Source organism: Microcaecilia unicolor, chromosome 3 (assembly GCF_901765095.1).
Source record: "Microcaecilia unicolor chromosome 3, aMicUni1.1, whole genome shotgun sequence".
NCBI classification, from domain to species: Eukaryota; Metazoa; Chordata; class Amphibia; order Gymnophiona; family Siphonopidae; genus Microcaecilia; species Microcaecilia unicolor.
Window position 1 is genome coordinate 344723710 of NC_044033.1, and position 17550 is coordinate 344741259.

The window sequence follows — 17550 nt, forward strand, 5'->3', positions numbered from 1 at the left end:
AGACTACCACTAGGGGCAGGTGCTATTTTGGAAGAGATGCTGAGTCAGGAGGCGTGATAAACCCACCTTAGTTGCTTAATGCAGTTCAGCAAAAGAGCCCCATAGGGACATACTGTTACCATAATAAAACATAATTTTTCTTATAATAAACAATGTCTTTTGGTAGTAATAAAATGAAACATAACGTACTAAACTTATCAATGCGGCATTACTTATTGTTCGTCAATTTTATAGATCTACATCATTCAAAATATTAAAAAATGTAAAATTCCACGAGTTTGAAACAATTGTAGAATTGCATGTAAAGAAGAATAAGAAAATCAACAGTTGTCCCAATGGACTAGTGATGTTAATTCTGTCCTTTAAATGCATATTTTGGCAGTTTCAACGAGATGCTGTTATCTCTTTCTTAGAAATAGGTTTCTCACCTCTTATGTAACTAGTTGATGCACACAAAGGACCAGTAAAGATGGAAAGGAACCCGAATGTAAGATTCCCTATCCTTATGCCTGCCACACAATGCTGTGTCTAAATGGTATAACCTGCACAGTGAAGGCAAGATGTTATAATACATGCTATAGAAAGTGGCAGCAATAGGAAGTTAGTCATCTGCCCCAGGTAGAAATAATCCAATTTAATTATATTTAATATCTCTCTTTTAAAAAAGGAAGATTATTCAAGAGCATGAGTCTGGAAAAGCTTTTATGATGCTTTCATAGGCTGGCGGTGGTGTTTGTGTAGAATGGCAGGAACGGAGACTATTGGACCACCGGAATTCAGGACTTGGGGAACTGCCGCTAGTAGGAGACGTAGTACTGTTGCTGCGAGGAAGTGTTACCAGTTGACTTTCAGCTTCTACTGCAAGAGGAGGACACTGCAAGAAAGGGTGGAACGTGGACGCTCGGAAGCTCGACTTTCTTGGGAATGAATCAGCTTGCTCCTGGGAATTTTGCCGTTGAAAAGTGAGGCTGGCCAAACTGAGATTACTCCGGCGCTCACAGCTGCTGTTTCGGTAGAAACCAGTCCGATTCGGAGCCTGATTGTGAGAAGCCCTGGTGTTTCGTCGAGAGGCCAAGGACATCCTTTGGGAGATATGAGCACTGGCTCTGCGACGGGACAGACACATGAACAAAATCCATATTATTGCTCCAATCACCAGTCCGATCACAATGGATACACTAAAAGACAGTATAACACCACCTAGGAAGACAAAAAACAGCCAAGTTAGCATAATGTTTGAGCATGGTGATCTAAAGAATCTGATAAGGAATTGCACAATCCATTTACAAATTTACCATGCAGAAGCAAGGGTCAATAAACACTCTGTAAGGATACGTTTTTCTTGGACTAACATATATCTTTGACAAGCTTTGGAGAGTTATCCTCTGTTTATGAAGCAAGTGAAGAAACAAAGCAGTTACGCTAGGGTTTAAACAGAACAAACTCATCTAGGTCTGAGGTTGTCTGCGTATGTTAGTAGAACTCAGTGAAGGTGGGGGGGGGGGACAGAAAGAGGTTATGACGTTTTGCAACACTTTACAGTTGTCTGATAATGGTGTTAAAGTATTTTAAGGGTTAAAATATTGTACAGAATAAAAATGAAGAAAAAGTTTGAAGGAAGCTAATGCCTGCAGAACTCAAGGTCAATGTATACAAAAGCAATAATTATAATAAAGCCTGTGCTGTGCGGGGAGACCTTGTGAACAGTCAGGTCCCAAAAACAGATGGTTTCTTTTGGAATATCTGTAATTAATTGATGAAAAAAAAGTGTTAAAAATCAGCCCTAGAGTCACAGACGGCATGGGAGACATTTGCCTATGGTGTCTCTCACATTGTCAACAAACCTAATAACAACTTACATTGGTATTACAGTCATCATTTACTTTTCCATTTAACAAAGGGTTAGAAAGTCAATGTCTGTATTAAGTCCTTTTGTGTTAGTTTCGAAGGGCCTGATATTCAGCTGGCAGCGGTTAGCGTTTTGCTGACTGCCATCGGCATTATACCCCGAAATTCAATGCTGGGTCATGTCCAGGCTCTGACATTGAATTTCCAGGTATACAGAGCTGGCCAAAATATAGCTAGTTAAGTGCGATATTTGGCACTTAACCCACTGCCGTAGCAAGGGCGGCTGACACCTGGGGTGGGTCGCCACTGCGCACCCCCCCCCCCCCCCCGGGTGTAGCACGGCACACCCTCCCCCTCGGCGCGCACCCCCCAGAGTGCATTCTTACTGCCATATGAAAGTGGGGGCGGGCAGGAACGCCGATCCGCCCCGAGTGCACATCGCTGGGAGCTGCATCGGCTCCGCTGGTTCCCTGCTCTCTCTGCCCCGGAACAGGAAGTAACCTGTTCCGGGGCAGAGGGAGCAGGGAACCAGCAGAGCCGACACCCCCCCCCCCAGCGGCGTGCACCTGGGGCGGACCACCCCATCGCCCCCCTTCCTACGCCATTGACTTAACCGGCTATAAAGAACCACACAAAAATAGAACTGACTTTTATGTGATCCTATTTATATGGTTAACTTTAACCAGTTAAGTGCTTAATATTGCATTTAGGGGCCCTTTTACAAAGGTGCGTGCCTACGTGTGTCCAGCACGCACCAAATCAGCATTACTGCCCAGCTACCGCAGGCCCCGGGCAGTAATTCTGAATTTGGCGAGCACCGAAAACATGCAGTAGAAAATATTTTCTACCACATGACACTTACTCGGCGGTAAATGGCAGTGGGCACACACTGCATGCCTATGGCTCAGGTAGCGTGTTGAGACCTTACCGCTAAGTCAATGGGTGGCGGTAAGGTCTCAGGCCAAAAATAGATGCATGCTGCTTTTATTTTGCTGCACGTCCATTTTCGGGCCCCTTAAAAAGGGCCCTCTTCCAAGACGTGGCAGAAACTGGCCCAGCTCGTGCACAAAAGATGCGCTCACACTGCTGCAGGCCAGGCTTAGCAAAAGGACCCCCTTAACTGGTTAAGTACCAGCTCGATCCCCAGAACAAATCCAAAGTAGCCAGTTTCAGATTGGATGCATTATCAGCAGCATTATCCAGTTAAAAGCAGCTGGAAATGACTAGTTAGTCCCAGACAGGCAATTTAAATGGCCAGGAGCCTCTCCTGGTCATTTAAATCATTTTGAATATTGGGCCCAAAATGTTTGATCATTCTAATTTCAAATGTTTACATTCCAATGTACTCCTGAATTTCCTTTAAGTGCCTTTATTGTAAGGGCATTAATGGAATAATCTTTAAGAATTGTTTACCTAATGAACAGTTAATCAGAGTATTATATTTCCTGGTAAAATATTTTGTTTTTTAATTTGTTGATGAACAGATAGGTGAACATAAGGAACACAAGGGGTTCAGTTCACCCAAATTTAGATACCTGTGCAGTACGCACAAATTCAAATCCTATGTTAAACCAATCCTTAGAGGTCCTGTATGTATACAGTAGATGAAAGTAAATACATCTCCTTTCCATATCCTGAATTATGTAATCTATTATCACCCTCATTAAAACATTCATGAACCTCATTATTTCCTTTCATGACATGCGGTGTCATGTCTTACCAAGACTTCACTCATTTCAAGTCATTCCAAAGAACTTACATAGGTCAACTTCACAGGACTCAATGGCCAAACAAGGATAAATTTTAAAATGTTGTTCATTTATTATTAAACTATTTTCTTGTTAAAGAGTAAACAAATACAGCTACAATAATCCACATACCAACAGTACCTTTACCCCTCCCCCACCCAGTAACAAACCTACTCAGATTAAAGAAATAGCATGAAATATTATTTAGAAGTTTGGCAAGTACCTTGTGTTGAACTTGGAAAAACAAGAACGGTTTCATGGTCACAGGTCCCAATATTAAGAGGCAAGCCAGTGAGGCAGTGGCTGAGGACATCAAAACTAAAGAGCTCCAAAAGCCTGCCTCACCATGCCACCCCTTGCAGTTGTAGGAGCTTGTGCCTTTGCTCCTGTTGGCCACTGAGTCTTTCTACAACTCTGCCACCCTCACCACTGTTGGCTTTAAAATGTGATAGCAGGCACCACATTTCATAAGGCATAAGATTGGTCATAGAGTATCAAACTGAAGGTCTATCTAGCACAGTATCCTGTTTCCAAGCCAGGCCACAAATATTTGACAGAATCCCCAAAATTAGCAAGATTCCATACCATCTACCCACAAGAATAAGCAATGGCTTTTCCCAGGTCTACTTTAATAACAGATTATGGATTTTACCTGCAGGAATGTGTTCAACCTTTAAAAAACACACCTACATTACCTGCTTTTACCATAGTGGAGGAGTGGCCTAGTGGTTAGGGTGGTGGACTTTGGTCTTGGGGAACTGAGTTCAATTCGCACTTCAGGCACGGGCAGCTCCTTGTGACTCCAGGCAAGTCACTTAACCCTCCATTGCCCCATGTAAGCTGCATTGAGCCTGCCATGAGTGGGAAAGTGCCGGGTACAAATGTAACAAAAATATCCTCTGACAATGAGTTCAAGAGATTAACTATACATTGAGTGAAAAAATATTTTCTTCTATTTGTTTTGAAAGTATTACTGTGGAACTTCATGGCATGTTCCTCTAGTCTGTACATTTTTTGTATTTACCTGTTCTGTTCCACTCAAGATTTTGTAGACCTCTATCGTATCTCTTCCCTGCCATGTCTTCTCCAAGCTGAAGAGCTGTCTCCTCATATGAGAGTTATTCCATCCCTTTGCCCATTTCGGTCTCCTCTATACCCTTTCTAATTCTGCTGTCATTTTTGAGATATAGCAACCAAAGTGGCAGACAATACTCAGGGTGTGGTCACACCATGGAGATACATTGGCATTACGATATTCTTTGTATCCATAAGGATTTCATATTGCAATCTGTTTTGCAATCTGTTTCCTGCTTAATCTGTCACAAGAGAAAATAAAATTAGCCTCGGCTGAAGTCCCAATTCAAATGAATATAAAAATCTTAGGAATAATTCTGGATTCTACTCTAACTATGGAAAAGAAAGTGAATGCAATTGTTAAGAACTCTTTTTTAAAATTGAAACTACTTTGGCAGATTAAACTATTTTTAGAGATGTCTCAATTTAGGACAATCACACACTCTATAATATTGAGTCAGATTGATTATTGAAATATGTGTTTTTGTAGGATTACAGAATGTGGCTTTGAAAAATTATTCTGAGAGGACCTTATAAAGATCATGTTACCCCATTGCTCATTAAATTGCATTGGCTGCCCCTTTAGCATATAGCATCCCCTCCAATCTGATCCACCTTATCATTGATATCACAGTGTCCCATTGGTTGTCTTCCTTCCACCAGGTCTCCGAGATGCCATCTATTTCTTATTTAGTGCAATATACTCTAACTCTCCAAACTTATTTTAAGACTTCTCTCATTTATTTATTTTTTTTATTTTACATTTATACCCTGCTTTAACTCAAAGCTGGTAACAATAACACATATCAAAATAAAAGTATGTTTTTTTGTTTATATCCACAACCTGCTTATTATTTGACAGGAATAATTTGAAATCTGAGTACGAGCTGGCATATATGTACTCAATTATCAGACAAATATTTTGCCACATTTAGGGGTCTTTACTAAAGCTTAGCCGAGTTAGTTCTCAGGGCCCATAGGAATTACATGGGCCCTGCTGCAGATAACTCGAGCTAAGCTTTAGTAAAGACCCCGAAATAAGATGCTTTGTGCACCAAAGAAGTTGCTCTAAGGCTCTTACACTTAAAGTAGACAAACAGAATTTAGAACTGCTAAGAATTTAGAGCCCCTCTCTTACCAAGCTATGGCAAAAGGGGCCTGCGCTGGCATCAGCGTGTGTATTTCACGCATTTGAGGCCCTCTTTTTACCCGCAGCAGTAAAAGGGAAGTCTCTCTTTACTGCAGGAAATGGCCACATGGCAAGTAAAGCACTTGCCATTGTGGCATTTTGGAAGGGAAGCCCTTACAGCACCCATTGGGGGCACTGCCCGATTACGCTGGGTACCACTCCAGTCATACAAAATAGATATATTTTTGTAGCGCCGGATATGACGGCACGCTAGGGGTGAAAAAGTACTGCCAGGCTGCTGTGGTAGCCCAGCGGTACTTCCTGTTTAGCTCGCGTTGGGCTTACTGCCCACTTAGTAAAGGGGCCCTTAGACTAATCTAATTAACTAATGTCTGCTTTTAAAATAAAAGTAAAACAGATTTTTAACAAGAAACATACAAATTATTTTCTATCCCCAAGCTTACATCCACTTTGGGGGTCAGCACTGAAGAAAAAGATCTAGGTGTCATTGCAGACAATACACTGAAATTTTATGCCAGTGTGGGGTTGGCGGCCAAAAAAGCAAACAGAATGCTAGGAATTATTAGGACGAGGGATGGTAATAAAACCAAGAATACTATAATGCCTATATATCGCGTCATGGTGCAACTTCACCTTGAGTATCGCATTCATTTCTGGCGCTGTATCTTAAATAAGAATTAGAAAGGTTCAAAGAAGAGTGACCTAAATGATAAAGAAGATGGAACTCCTCCCATATAAGGAAAGGCTAAAGAGGTTAGGGCTCTTTGGAAAAAAAGATGGCTGAGGGGAGATATGATTGAAGTCTACAAAATCTTGAGTGGTGCAAAACAAAGTAAAAGTGAATCAATTTTTACTTTTCAAAAAGTACAAAGACAAGGGTCACTCATTAGGAGGAAATGTTTTTCACTCAAAGAAAGTTAAGCTCTTGAACTCTTGCTGGAGGATATGGTAACAGCGGTTAGCATATTTGGGTTTAAAAAAAGGTTTGGACAAGTTCCTGGCATTCACAGTCTGTTATTGAGATGGACATGGTGGGAAACCACTGCTTATCCTGGGATTGGTAGTATGGAATGTTGCTACTATTTGGGTCTTCTGCCAGGGACTTTTGACCTTGATTTGGCCACTGTTTGGAAACAGTATACTGGGATAGATGGACCATTTGGTCTGACACAATAAGGCTATTTTTAAGTTTCTTATGTTCTCAGGTGCCAACATTCTTTTGTAGAATAGGCTCTTAATAGGCATCTTTTTGGTGACTAAAATGGGCACTCCTTGATAGAATTGTTTTCAAAGAATTGTGCAGAATAGAGCAGGCTCGCTCTTCTGGTTTCCAGTGGCGGCTTCTTAGAGCTACTGACAGCCATGCTTTACTGGTTCAAGGCCAGTTCCAGATTGGGAGTCCCTGCCAGCTAAAGAATGATGTGCCAACTGCTGGCTGGGCCTGAAGCAAAAGTGGATAGGACAAGTCCAGCCCAGGCCCACCCGTGGCTGTACCCCTGGTACAGTCAACCAGATTTCCCAGCAGAACGGGTGGAGAGGATCATTTTCGAAGAGCCTTTTCGCCATGGGTATACACCTGTTGTCCATGGGAAATCATTCTAAAAATTTCTTTTAGTAATGTCCTCTCTTCCTGCATCTCAAAATCTCCATTTCAGTCATGAAAAGTATCTTTATTTGGCGGAACCTCTTCTAAATATCTATTTTTCTAACAGTTAATATTCAGGATTTTCAAAATCTCATCTTCCAGAGATCAAAAATTTGAGAGTAGATCTAACCAAATGGCATTGTAGGTGATACAAAATGGGCAAAAATCCCTAAATGTTGTATGTGCTCCCAAAATTAAGTGGGCAAAAACAAGACACAGCTATATTTAAAAAACATTCCTGCATGTGCAGTATATATTTGAAGAAATTGGCTTATTGCCTGCAACCTATGAGGCAAATTCTATATATGGTGGCAAATGTTAGACAATACTTTTACACTGAAGTTTTGGCACAAAAGAAGCATTCTAATGGATGCAAAGCACAGAAGTAGGGCAAAATGGCAGAGCCATGTGAAAACACACTTACTTGCCCATTTATAGAATAGTGTCTAAGTGTCTCCATGCAGACCTGCAAAGGGAGCCTGGCCATGGGAGTGGCACGGGCAGGCCAGGGGCATTCCCTTAAATGTGTGCAGTGTTATAGAATATAGTGGATCCATGTCCAACTTCTACACTAAGATTTACACCTGGTTTCAGTTGATGTATCTTCTTGCACCCAAAATTGAGCATGAATCTCAACGCTACGTGCTATTCGACAAAGGGTGCTGATCCCGGAATGGCCATTATAGAATACCGTTCAGCACCAATATTTTCATTATTATTATTATTACTACAGTCTTATAACCCACAAAACATCAGGAATTACAATATTTTAAAACCAATTATACAATAATTTTCAAAAAAATACATCATTTCCACAAATTAGTAACACTTCTTAAAGAGAAATGTCTTAAGAGCTTCCTAAATTGAAGATAACCACACATTCTTAAAGAAAAGAATTCCAAAACTAGGAAAAGTAAATTGAAAAAATCCTCTTTGCCTTTACATGGCAAAAATGAGAGCAATTTTAGCAAAAATTGATTTCTCGTAGATCTAGAAATTAAATAATTTAGAAAAACAAGATGAACACCTAAGTAAGCAGGAGTCGAGCCATACAAAGCTTGATAGGTCAACGCTGATACTTTACATTGAAATCTTGCCTCCAATGGTAACCAGTGACAACCAATGTAAATGGAAATAACAAAGGAGTAATATGATCATATTTGTCTGCTGCAAAAATAACTCTTGCTGCTGGCATTCTGTACTCATTATAATTTAGGACTTCAGCAACTTTGTGCAACCAATATAAATAGAGTTACAATAGTCCAGTTTTGAAAGTATCAAAATTACCACATTTTGAGTGCCATTTATAGAATTTTCCCCTATATGGGTTCAAGTATGCACATACTTTTACGTGCATTCAGCAAATGCATTCCTGGGGACAGAGTTGGGCTAGAGGAAGCAACAACAAGCACAGTTTTGTATTTTCCAAGCTATGCATACACTTTTGGCTGGAGAAAGTGCTTACAGAAAAAGCAGGGTAGAAACCTCTGCAGGCCCTTTTTTAGGGTCAAAATTCAAAGTAAAATTACCCACCTAATTTTGTTTTGATGTTGCAAACATTGCTTCATAAAATTACCCAGGGAAGTTTCACCAATGCAAACAGATTCATTATTGCCCCTGTTGCCCCCCCCCCCAAATTTGCAGTGTTAACTGATTAACTCATCATGAACATCGTGAATATTTTTTAAATGGCAGTTTGTTTTTTGATTTTTCATAGAAATTAATCCACATTTGTTCTATGGATTTTGAAGTAATAAAATGCAAATAATAGTAAATGACTTTATAAACTACAGAATTCTTGCTTACCCTGTAGAAATTACCAAATGTAGAAAATCAGGCAGGAAATAAAATGGAAATACAGAAGGCAGAGTACACAGGAGACACCTGTGGCTGCACAAAATGGAACCCAGACTGGTCAGAATAGGTCATTCCAAAGCAGAAGTCTGCTTTATGACCTTCTGTGACTTGACGACATATAGTCCCAGAGCCCTAATCAACAGCATTTCTTCTGTTTGCTTTTAATATTACGAATGTCTACATACAGTAAATCCTTTTTGACAGAAGTACAATTGAAAGCCGTAGCGTGTTAGCTTGTTCTTTAGATTTGTCTCTGTTAGATCGACAGGCTTCCAAAATAAGAAATGGTTACTGACATTCTGTATAGCATTTTATGAAAACTAACTGTGGGATCGGAATGCATTTTGATGAACAGTTTGACTGGCAGCGCAATGTAAAAACATAAAACATTGCTATGGGTTCATGTCTCTGTGTTCCCATGAACTTTTTTTATGTTGATGTTCCATTATTTCTGTATTTCTCTATTAATTGTTACTGAAATCAATCCAGTCACATTTAATTATGCTCAGTGTCTAGATGCTTATATGTTCCATATACCCCCTAATTATATACAAAAAATATCGGCACCTAAATTAAGTGCCAATCTGCAATCTAGGTGCCAAAACTGCTAAGCACAATTCTCTAAAGGTCCATGGCACCTAATTTCCGTGCATTACTGTGACCATCATGGCCAATTATCCACATTTAAAAAAGAGACAGAGGAATGGGCGGAGCAGGGCGATCCTTGGATTTCCGCATAAAAACTGTATTAAGAGAATGGCACAGATACTGATGATAGCTAAAGATCCACACTGAGTTTTGCACCTGCTATAAATAGCACTCATATCCAGCCTGCGTTGCCCTTTTGGGACTCGTAGAGTGTGTTGGTGTGCTCTACTGTGTTTCTGGTGATACTTTGTGATATTGCTGTGTGTCTTGGTCCTTCTTTAAACCTACTCACCTGCACTCTGTCCTCCAACTCCTACATCCTTTCACTGTTGTTTTTTCTAGGTGGTGTGTGTGGTGGCTGCAGGGGGAGGGATGAGTGTTTGCACATTCATTGCTATCATATTTAGGGCTCGGCATAGGCAAAGACAAGATGGGAGGGGGAGAGGGACAATTGTGATGCAATGGGTTTATGGACCTAGACACAGATCATAGACTTCACAGATAGGGAGTAAATACCATAGTACTGCTTTGTAGGGAAACCATCATGTACCTCTATGAGAAGCTGCAGGAAGATATGGAGCCCAGTACTTGGAGGGGACATGCTCTGCCGTGCATGTCAAGGTGACCACAGCCCTGGTTTTCCTGGCCACAGGAACTTTTCAAACCCATGTGGGAGATGCTGCATGCATCAGCCAGCCACCCTCACACTGGTTGTGTAGTTCCGGCACTGTTTTCTGAGGAGAGGCATTCAGTACATTAAGTTCCCCATGCACGAGACTGAAACACAGAGGATCATGACAGCCTTCTATGAGGTGGTAGGTTTCCCCATCAGTCCTGAGAGCATAGATGTACCCATATTGCTCTCAGGCCACCTTCAGGTACTGAGGCAGCATATAGAAACAGGAAGTCATACCATTCCTTAAATATGCAAGTGGTGTGGGATACATCTCAGAGAATAACAGATTTCTATGCAAATTACCCTGGTTCCTGCTATGATGTATATATCCTTAGCCAATCAGGCATCTATGAGGTGTTTCATAGAGGAGAGATCACTGGGGGGAAGCGCTAGTTGAGACCCACAGTACAACCTACAGCTTTCAAAGCACTTACCAATATTCTGTTTCCTCCTAACAGGTACATGACCACCTATGTCCCTGAGGTCTGAAGGATGCTAACCTACACCTCTATGGATTATGCTGATACACACCCTTCTCCTCCTCCCCTTTCCTCCATCTCCCCACCCCTTTGTGAACAACAATGTACCATGAACATAAACATAGTCAAAAGCCCTCCCTCCCCCTTTTTCCTCCCCACAGGAAAATGCAACATATTGTTCAGGGATGTAGCCTAACAGATGAGGGCCAATACTAAAGTCACAATCTGGTTGGCAAAATCCTGCCATTGTCTGACCTTGAGGTGGGAAGATTCTAAAGAAAGGCAATAGGAGTATCTACATAGCAAAACTCAAAATAAGGTCCCATAGAGAGGCAGAGTCCCTGGCAGCACACCATGTCCATGTGGCCAATAGAGAGGTAGGTATGCGACACAGAACGCCCTCATCCTCTTGCCCCTACCATCTATGCTGCAGATGCTGGTGGACGGCATGCTGGTGGGGGCCTGTCTGGAGGGTATGCTGGTGTAGGACTGACTGGTGGGGGTCCCAATAGCTCCTGTGATGGTTGCCCTAGTACAGAAGGGTGGAAAGGCCATGGAGCTGACAGATGTTGGCATTGCCAATATGGGCATGGGATGACAAGTGGGAGAAGCTCTGGGAGGACTGGATGAAGTGCTGGAAGGGCTCCATTGTCTCACTAGCTGGGGCAGGAAGTGAGGGTGGTGTGGATGACTTCCATGGCACGATGGTTACCCTCCATGCTGGTACATAGGGAGGTGAGGCTGGTCATGCATTATTCTTCAAATGCCCTCCTGGCACTCACCTCCCCAATGAGGACATCCAGTCTCCTGTTAAGACCAGCAACCTCTTCCTTGAGCAGGACTTGTTCTCGTTGAATATTCTGTCCAATGTTAACTAAAATGTTTTCTTCTCAGGGAGGCCTGGATGATATTCTGGCTCTTCAATATTCTTCTTCAGCTGCTGGTCCTTCTGCATAGTATCAGGCACTTCCTTCTCCTCATCAACCATCCTCCTCCATATCCTCATCCAGTTCTCTGCTGCTGCTGCTGCTGCTGGTGGTGGTGATGCTGCTGTTTATGTTGGTGCTGCTGGTGCTCCCTGACCTCACCATCAGCTCCTCCTCCTCCACCTGTTGGGGCCTCTGGGTCTGCATAAATGGACAACATGGGACATTAGCATGGCTAGACTTGTGAAAACTGTTGGTATGTGGGCACATAGCAGGACCCTGGAACAATGAGGACTGAAATGGACACATTGGACATGCTGAATAGATATGTCAACACAGCTCACTGCCAGATATGGGAACAGAGACCTTTGACCTAGCATCAGCGGCTTCCTGGTAGGTAAACTGTTGATTTCGACCTGTTGCTGTACTATTTGTATCACAGATCACTGAACCCCTAGCTGTTAGCATACACAGATGTGACCAATAGTGCTGTAACCATGAGTCAAACTGGGGTCATTATTATAGTAGTACTAAGTAAGGAATAGGGAGGGGGAACATGGCATGCAGTGAGGGCACCCCATGGTAGCTGGTCAGATGGTTCATGTGGCTATTCATCACCAAATAGGATTATACAGGAGTGACCATAGTAACCATAGAGATGACGGCAGAAAAAGACCTGCACGGTCCATCCAGTCTGCCCACAGATAACTCATATTTGCTGCTTTTTGTGTATACCCTACTTTGATTTGTACCTGTGCTCTTCAGGGCACAGACCGTATAAGTCTGCCCAGCACTATCCCCGCCTCCCAACCACCGGCTCTGGCACAGACCGTATAAGTCTGCCCATCACTATCCTCACCTCCCAACCATCAGCCCTGCCTCCCAACCACCGGCCTGGTTACAGACCGTACAAGTCTGTCCAGCACTATCCCAGCCTCCAAACACCAGTCCCCGCTGCCCACTACCGGCTCTGGCACAGACCGTACAAGTCTGTCCAGCACTATCCTGCCTCCCAACCACCAGCCCCGCCTCCCGATCCTGACTAAGCTCCTGAGGATCCATTCCTTCGGCACAGGATTCCTTTATGCTTATCCCACGCATGTTTGAATTCCGTTACCATTTTCATTTCCACCACCTCCCGCGGGAGGGCATCCAAGCATCCACTACTCTCTCTGTGAAAAAATACTTCCTGACATTTTTCTTGAGTCTGCCCCCCTTCCATCTCATTCATGTCCTCTCGTTCTACCACCTTCCCATCTCCCGGAAAAGGTTCGTTTGCGGATTAATACCTTTCAAATATTTGAACGTCTGTATCATATCACCCCTGTTTCTCCTTTCCTCCAGAGTATACATGTTTAGTTCAGCAAGTCTCTCCTCATACGTCTTGTAACGCAAATCACATACCATTCTCGTAGCTTTTCTTTGCAACGCGCTTCAATTCTTTTTACATCCTTAACAAGATACGGCCTCCAAACTGAACACAATACTCAAGGTGGGGCCTCACCAACGACTTATACAGGGGCATCAACACCCCCTGTCTTCTGCTGGTCACACCTCTCTCTATACAGCCTAAACAACCTTCTAGCTATGGCCACCGCCTTGTCACACTGTTTCGTCGCCTTCAAATCCTCAGAGACTATCACCCCAAGATCTCTCTCTCCCCCGTACCTCCGTGGATCCTGACCTTTATCTACATATCCCCTGGCCTACTACAACTATAACATTTTTGACCAAATTCTGGATCTTTGTGGTACAACAAACAAACTTGCCAGGTGGGAACCTACTACTAATAATCATTTCTCCAGCACTACTAGATGTATGCAGTGCTGTACACATTATACGCAGGTACTTTCTCTGTCTCCAGAGGGCTCGCAATCTAAGTTTCTGTACCTGGGACCAAAGGAGGTTAAGGGCCCTTTTACTAAGCGTCGGTAAGCCAACGTGAGCTACCGCTCGCTAAACAGGAAGTACCGCTGGCTTCCGCAGCAGCCCAGGGGTACTTCCCACCCTAGTGTGCCATCATATCCAGTGCTACAAAAATATATTTATTTTTGTAGTGCTGGGGTGTACCTGGCGGCAATCGGGCAGTGCCATGAGCTGCCTGGTTACCGCTGGGTTAGCACAGGAGCCCTAACCGCTACCACCTCAATGGGTGGCAGTAAAGCCCCCCCCCCCCCCAATGGCCATGTGGCAAGTGCTTTACTTGCCGCATGGCCATTTCCTGCAGGAAAGAAAGACTTTCCTTTTACCCGCTGCAATAAAAAGAGGCCTTGGCACGCATGAAAAACATGCACCGACACCAGTATAGGCCTCATTTTGCCGCAGCTTGGTAAAAGAGGTCCTAAGTGACTTGCCCAAGGTCACAAAGAGATGCACTGGGAATTAAACCCAGGATCAAAGCCCACTGCACTAACCTTAGGCCTAATCCTCCACACCACTTCAGGCAATCTTTCTGTTAAGCCTAGCTGCTTTGAATGCAGGACAGAGTACAACCTCCAAAACAATTTTGCTATCAAATTTCTTCAAGAGCAAATTGAAAGGGGAGGGAGAGGGGTAGTGTATAGGGTCTATAGGTGTAGAACACGGTTCATGGACCTCACAGCTACAATGGGGAGACTATCAGGCACATCTGTGAGCAGCTACAAGAAGATATGGAGCCCAGTACTTGGAAGGGATATGCCCTGTCAGTGCATGTCAAGGTGACCACAATCCTGGCCACAGGAACCCTTCAGACTCCTGTGGAGATGCTGCAGCATCAGCCAGCCAGCCTCTCCACGTTACACAGGGTTTTTCTCAGTTAGTGCAGTATGAAGAGAATATGTCTACCTGGAAGGTGGCCTGCCTCTCAAGCAGAGAATCATAGGTTTAAGGCTGGCTTCTACACTAGTGGAAAACAAAACTTATTATTATTATTTTTTTTGATGGAGGGGGGGGGGGGGGGGAATCCAGCATGGGCTGGAAAGGACATTTTTGGAAGCCAGAATAAAGGCTGCTAGTTCTCAAATCCAATAGAAAAATGGCCCTGAACAACACATACTGTATCTGGTAATTGGCTCTGCCCACACCATCATGTAACTGTTCCACTGGCTGTTCATCCTCTTCCCATGGTAGGCCAGGGGATATGTAGATAAAGGTCAGATCCAACGAGAGCCAGAAAGGTATCCTGTGAGGAAGGAGGACATACACAACATAACACATGCTAGTTTGGGGCAGTAACAGAGATCCTAAGTTACCTCTGCTCCAGGAGGAAGGTTTGTGGCCAGTCCTGGATTTCTGTCCAAACCTCTTCTGATGGGTTTATAGGATAGCAGTGGGTAGAATCAAACAGTTCAAATCCCAAACTGCTTTGGGATGCTATTACTATAATATGGTGATGGGGGCATGGTATGCAGTTCTGCTGGAGCCTGTATTGCACTTCACATCCCATACCACCTGGTTGTGGTTGGCCACAGATGTTGCATATCTACCCTATATATTCTTCATTAGAAATGTTTGGAGTATTGAGTGGAACAGTTCCCTAATGGTTCAAGCAGCATCCTGGGTTCAATTCTCACCTCTGCAGCCAGAGACTGGCTCACCTAACCCTGCAATGTGTAAGTTTTGGCAAAGCTAAGATGAGTCTACCAGGAACAGAGAAGATGCCTTTATAACTATGTCTGTAACATATTTTGTACCATACAACAATCTTCTGGTTGTGGCTGGTGGAGGACCAATATGCTGAGCATCTTTGTTCTGGTCAAAAGCTGGATTCTGTATTAGTGTACCAGTTGGGTTGTATTGTTACCTGTGTCGTAGCATTTGATGAACTTTACTGACTCTGTTGTCTTGTATCAATGAATGTTCTATTCAAATTTATTGTGGAAAGCCAATAAAGGGCTTACTACCTCTTACTCAGTATTGTTTTATCTTTTGTGGGAACATGGTATAGGAGGGCAAGGACCTATTGTGATTGTGCATTCTGGCTCATAGGTAACACGAGCTGACAGCATCCTTTGGAATAACAGTTGTTGCAAAGAGATCCCCAATTGATACCCTTGCAGGTGACACATGCATCAGACAGGGGTATTGTAACAACACTCCGTATCCCTCCCTTCCACTCTTCACTGTGACCCGGAAGCCTGTGTAGTAACGCTACAAGCTACTATCAGGGCAACCAAGGGCATTGAAAGGAGGACAACTATAATTAACAAAAGACTCTATTATCAATTTAAAAAAAAACTACACAATAATATTTGAACTATATATAATAAAAAATTGAAAACTGTATGAAACAATAAATACATAAAAAATAAAGTATCATTAGAAACATAAAAGTCCAAAATTGTTTTAAATATCTTATTTATAACATATAAATTATAAAACTATATACACCAAACAAAAGGGTTAAGGAAGGGGGACGGATCACTGTGGTAGAGCGAGGGGAGGAGTAGAGAGGATAGGTCACCCCAAGAGCTACAGAAACTGCCTCAGGAGGTAGGACAGTCTAAGGGCGCCATGTCTACTAAGCCACACTTACTAAGCGTACAAACCTTTTTAGCACACGCTAATGCTAGAGACACCCATAGGAATATAATGCAATTTCTAGCATGCGCTAAAAAGTTACTGCACCTACAGAACGGCATAGTAAAACATGGCCCTAAGTGTTCTGGAAGGGATCAGGTTGCAGCATTCCAGCATTCTCTAGCCCAGATAAGTTGCAGCCTAGCGTATGCTGGATCCTGGCCTGACCAGCTTTCAGGGTCCTCAGTCGCCGGTCCATGGCCTCAAGTATTGACCCCGCCCCCTCTGACACAGAGCCAGTACTTTTACTTTTTACTTAAGTACTTTTAAAAAAGTAACAACCCCATCTTTGATCTTTAAATCCTGATCCTCCTCTTTCCTACCTTCCCAGGTTCCAGCCTGTGCACCTATTGATCATTTATGTCCCAATGAGATAATCTTCTGACCATTCCATCCTGAATATCCATTTGATTGGAGTTTACTCAGACCACAGCAGCTTTTCCTTGTTATGGATCTTGCTGCCTTCCTTTCTTAGCTACAAGGTCCTGTACCAAGTCATAGGCCCCGGAACAGGGGGAGACACAGGTGCCATGGGCATCCCCTAAATTTTACTTCCTTTCTCCCCATGAAGCCTTTCTCTCTATCTTACATCTGCACATACTCAAGACTGTACCAAGTCATAGGCCCCGGAACAGGGGGGAGCCACAGATACCATGGTACCGGGGCCCCCAATTTTACTACCATTTTCCTCTCTCCCATGATGCCTTTCTTCTCATACCTTACATCTGCACATAACTCAGACTGCCCAGCCAGCTTTCGTCCCCTCCAAAACAGGATGTTCAAAGGTGGGAGCTGTCAGGCCTTGACCATATGAAGGCCCTACATCTGTCTGGCCACGTGATGTCTCCAATGTAGCTTATAGAGTTGCCACACCAGGGGAAGAAAAGAAATGCTGATAATGTAAGGGAGGGGGGAGGTTTGAATGATGGACACCACAGG

The 17550-nt window shown here is 43.2% G+C and overlaps 1 protein-coding gene across 1 annotated transcript in view; it reads right to left on the minus strand.

Moving 5' to 3' along the window:
• Positions 1-364: 364 nt before the first annotated feature.
• MYCT1 (MYC target 1) overlaps positions 365-17550 on the minus strand; it is a 32652-nt gene continuing 15466 nt past the window's right edge. The window contains exon 2 of the mRNA XM_030198469.1: positions 365-1200. Coding sequence (XP_030054329.1) covers positions 677-1200 — 524 coding nt within the window. The 3' untranslated portion in view covers positions 365-676. The remainder of the gene's footprint in view (positions 1201-17550) is intronic.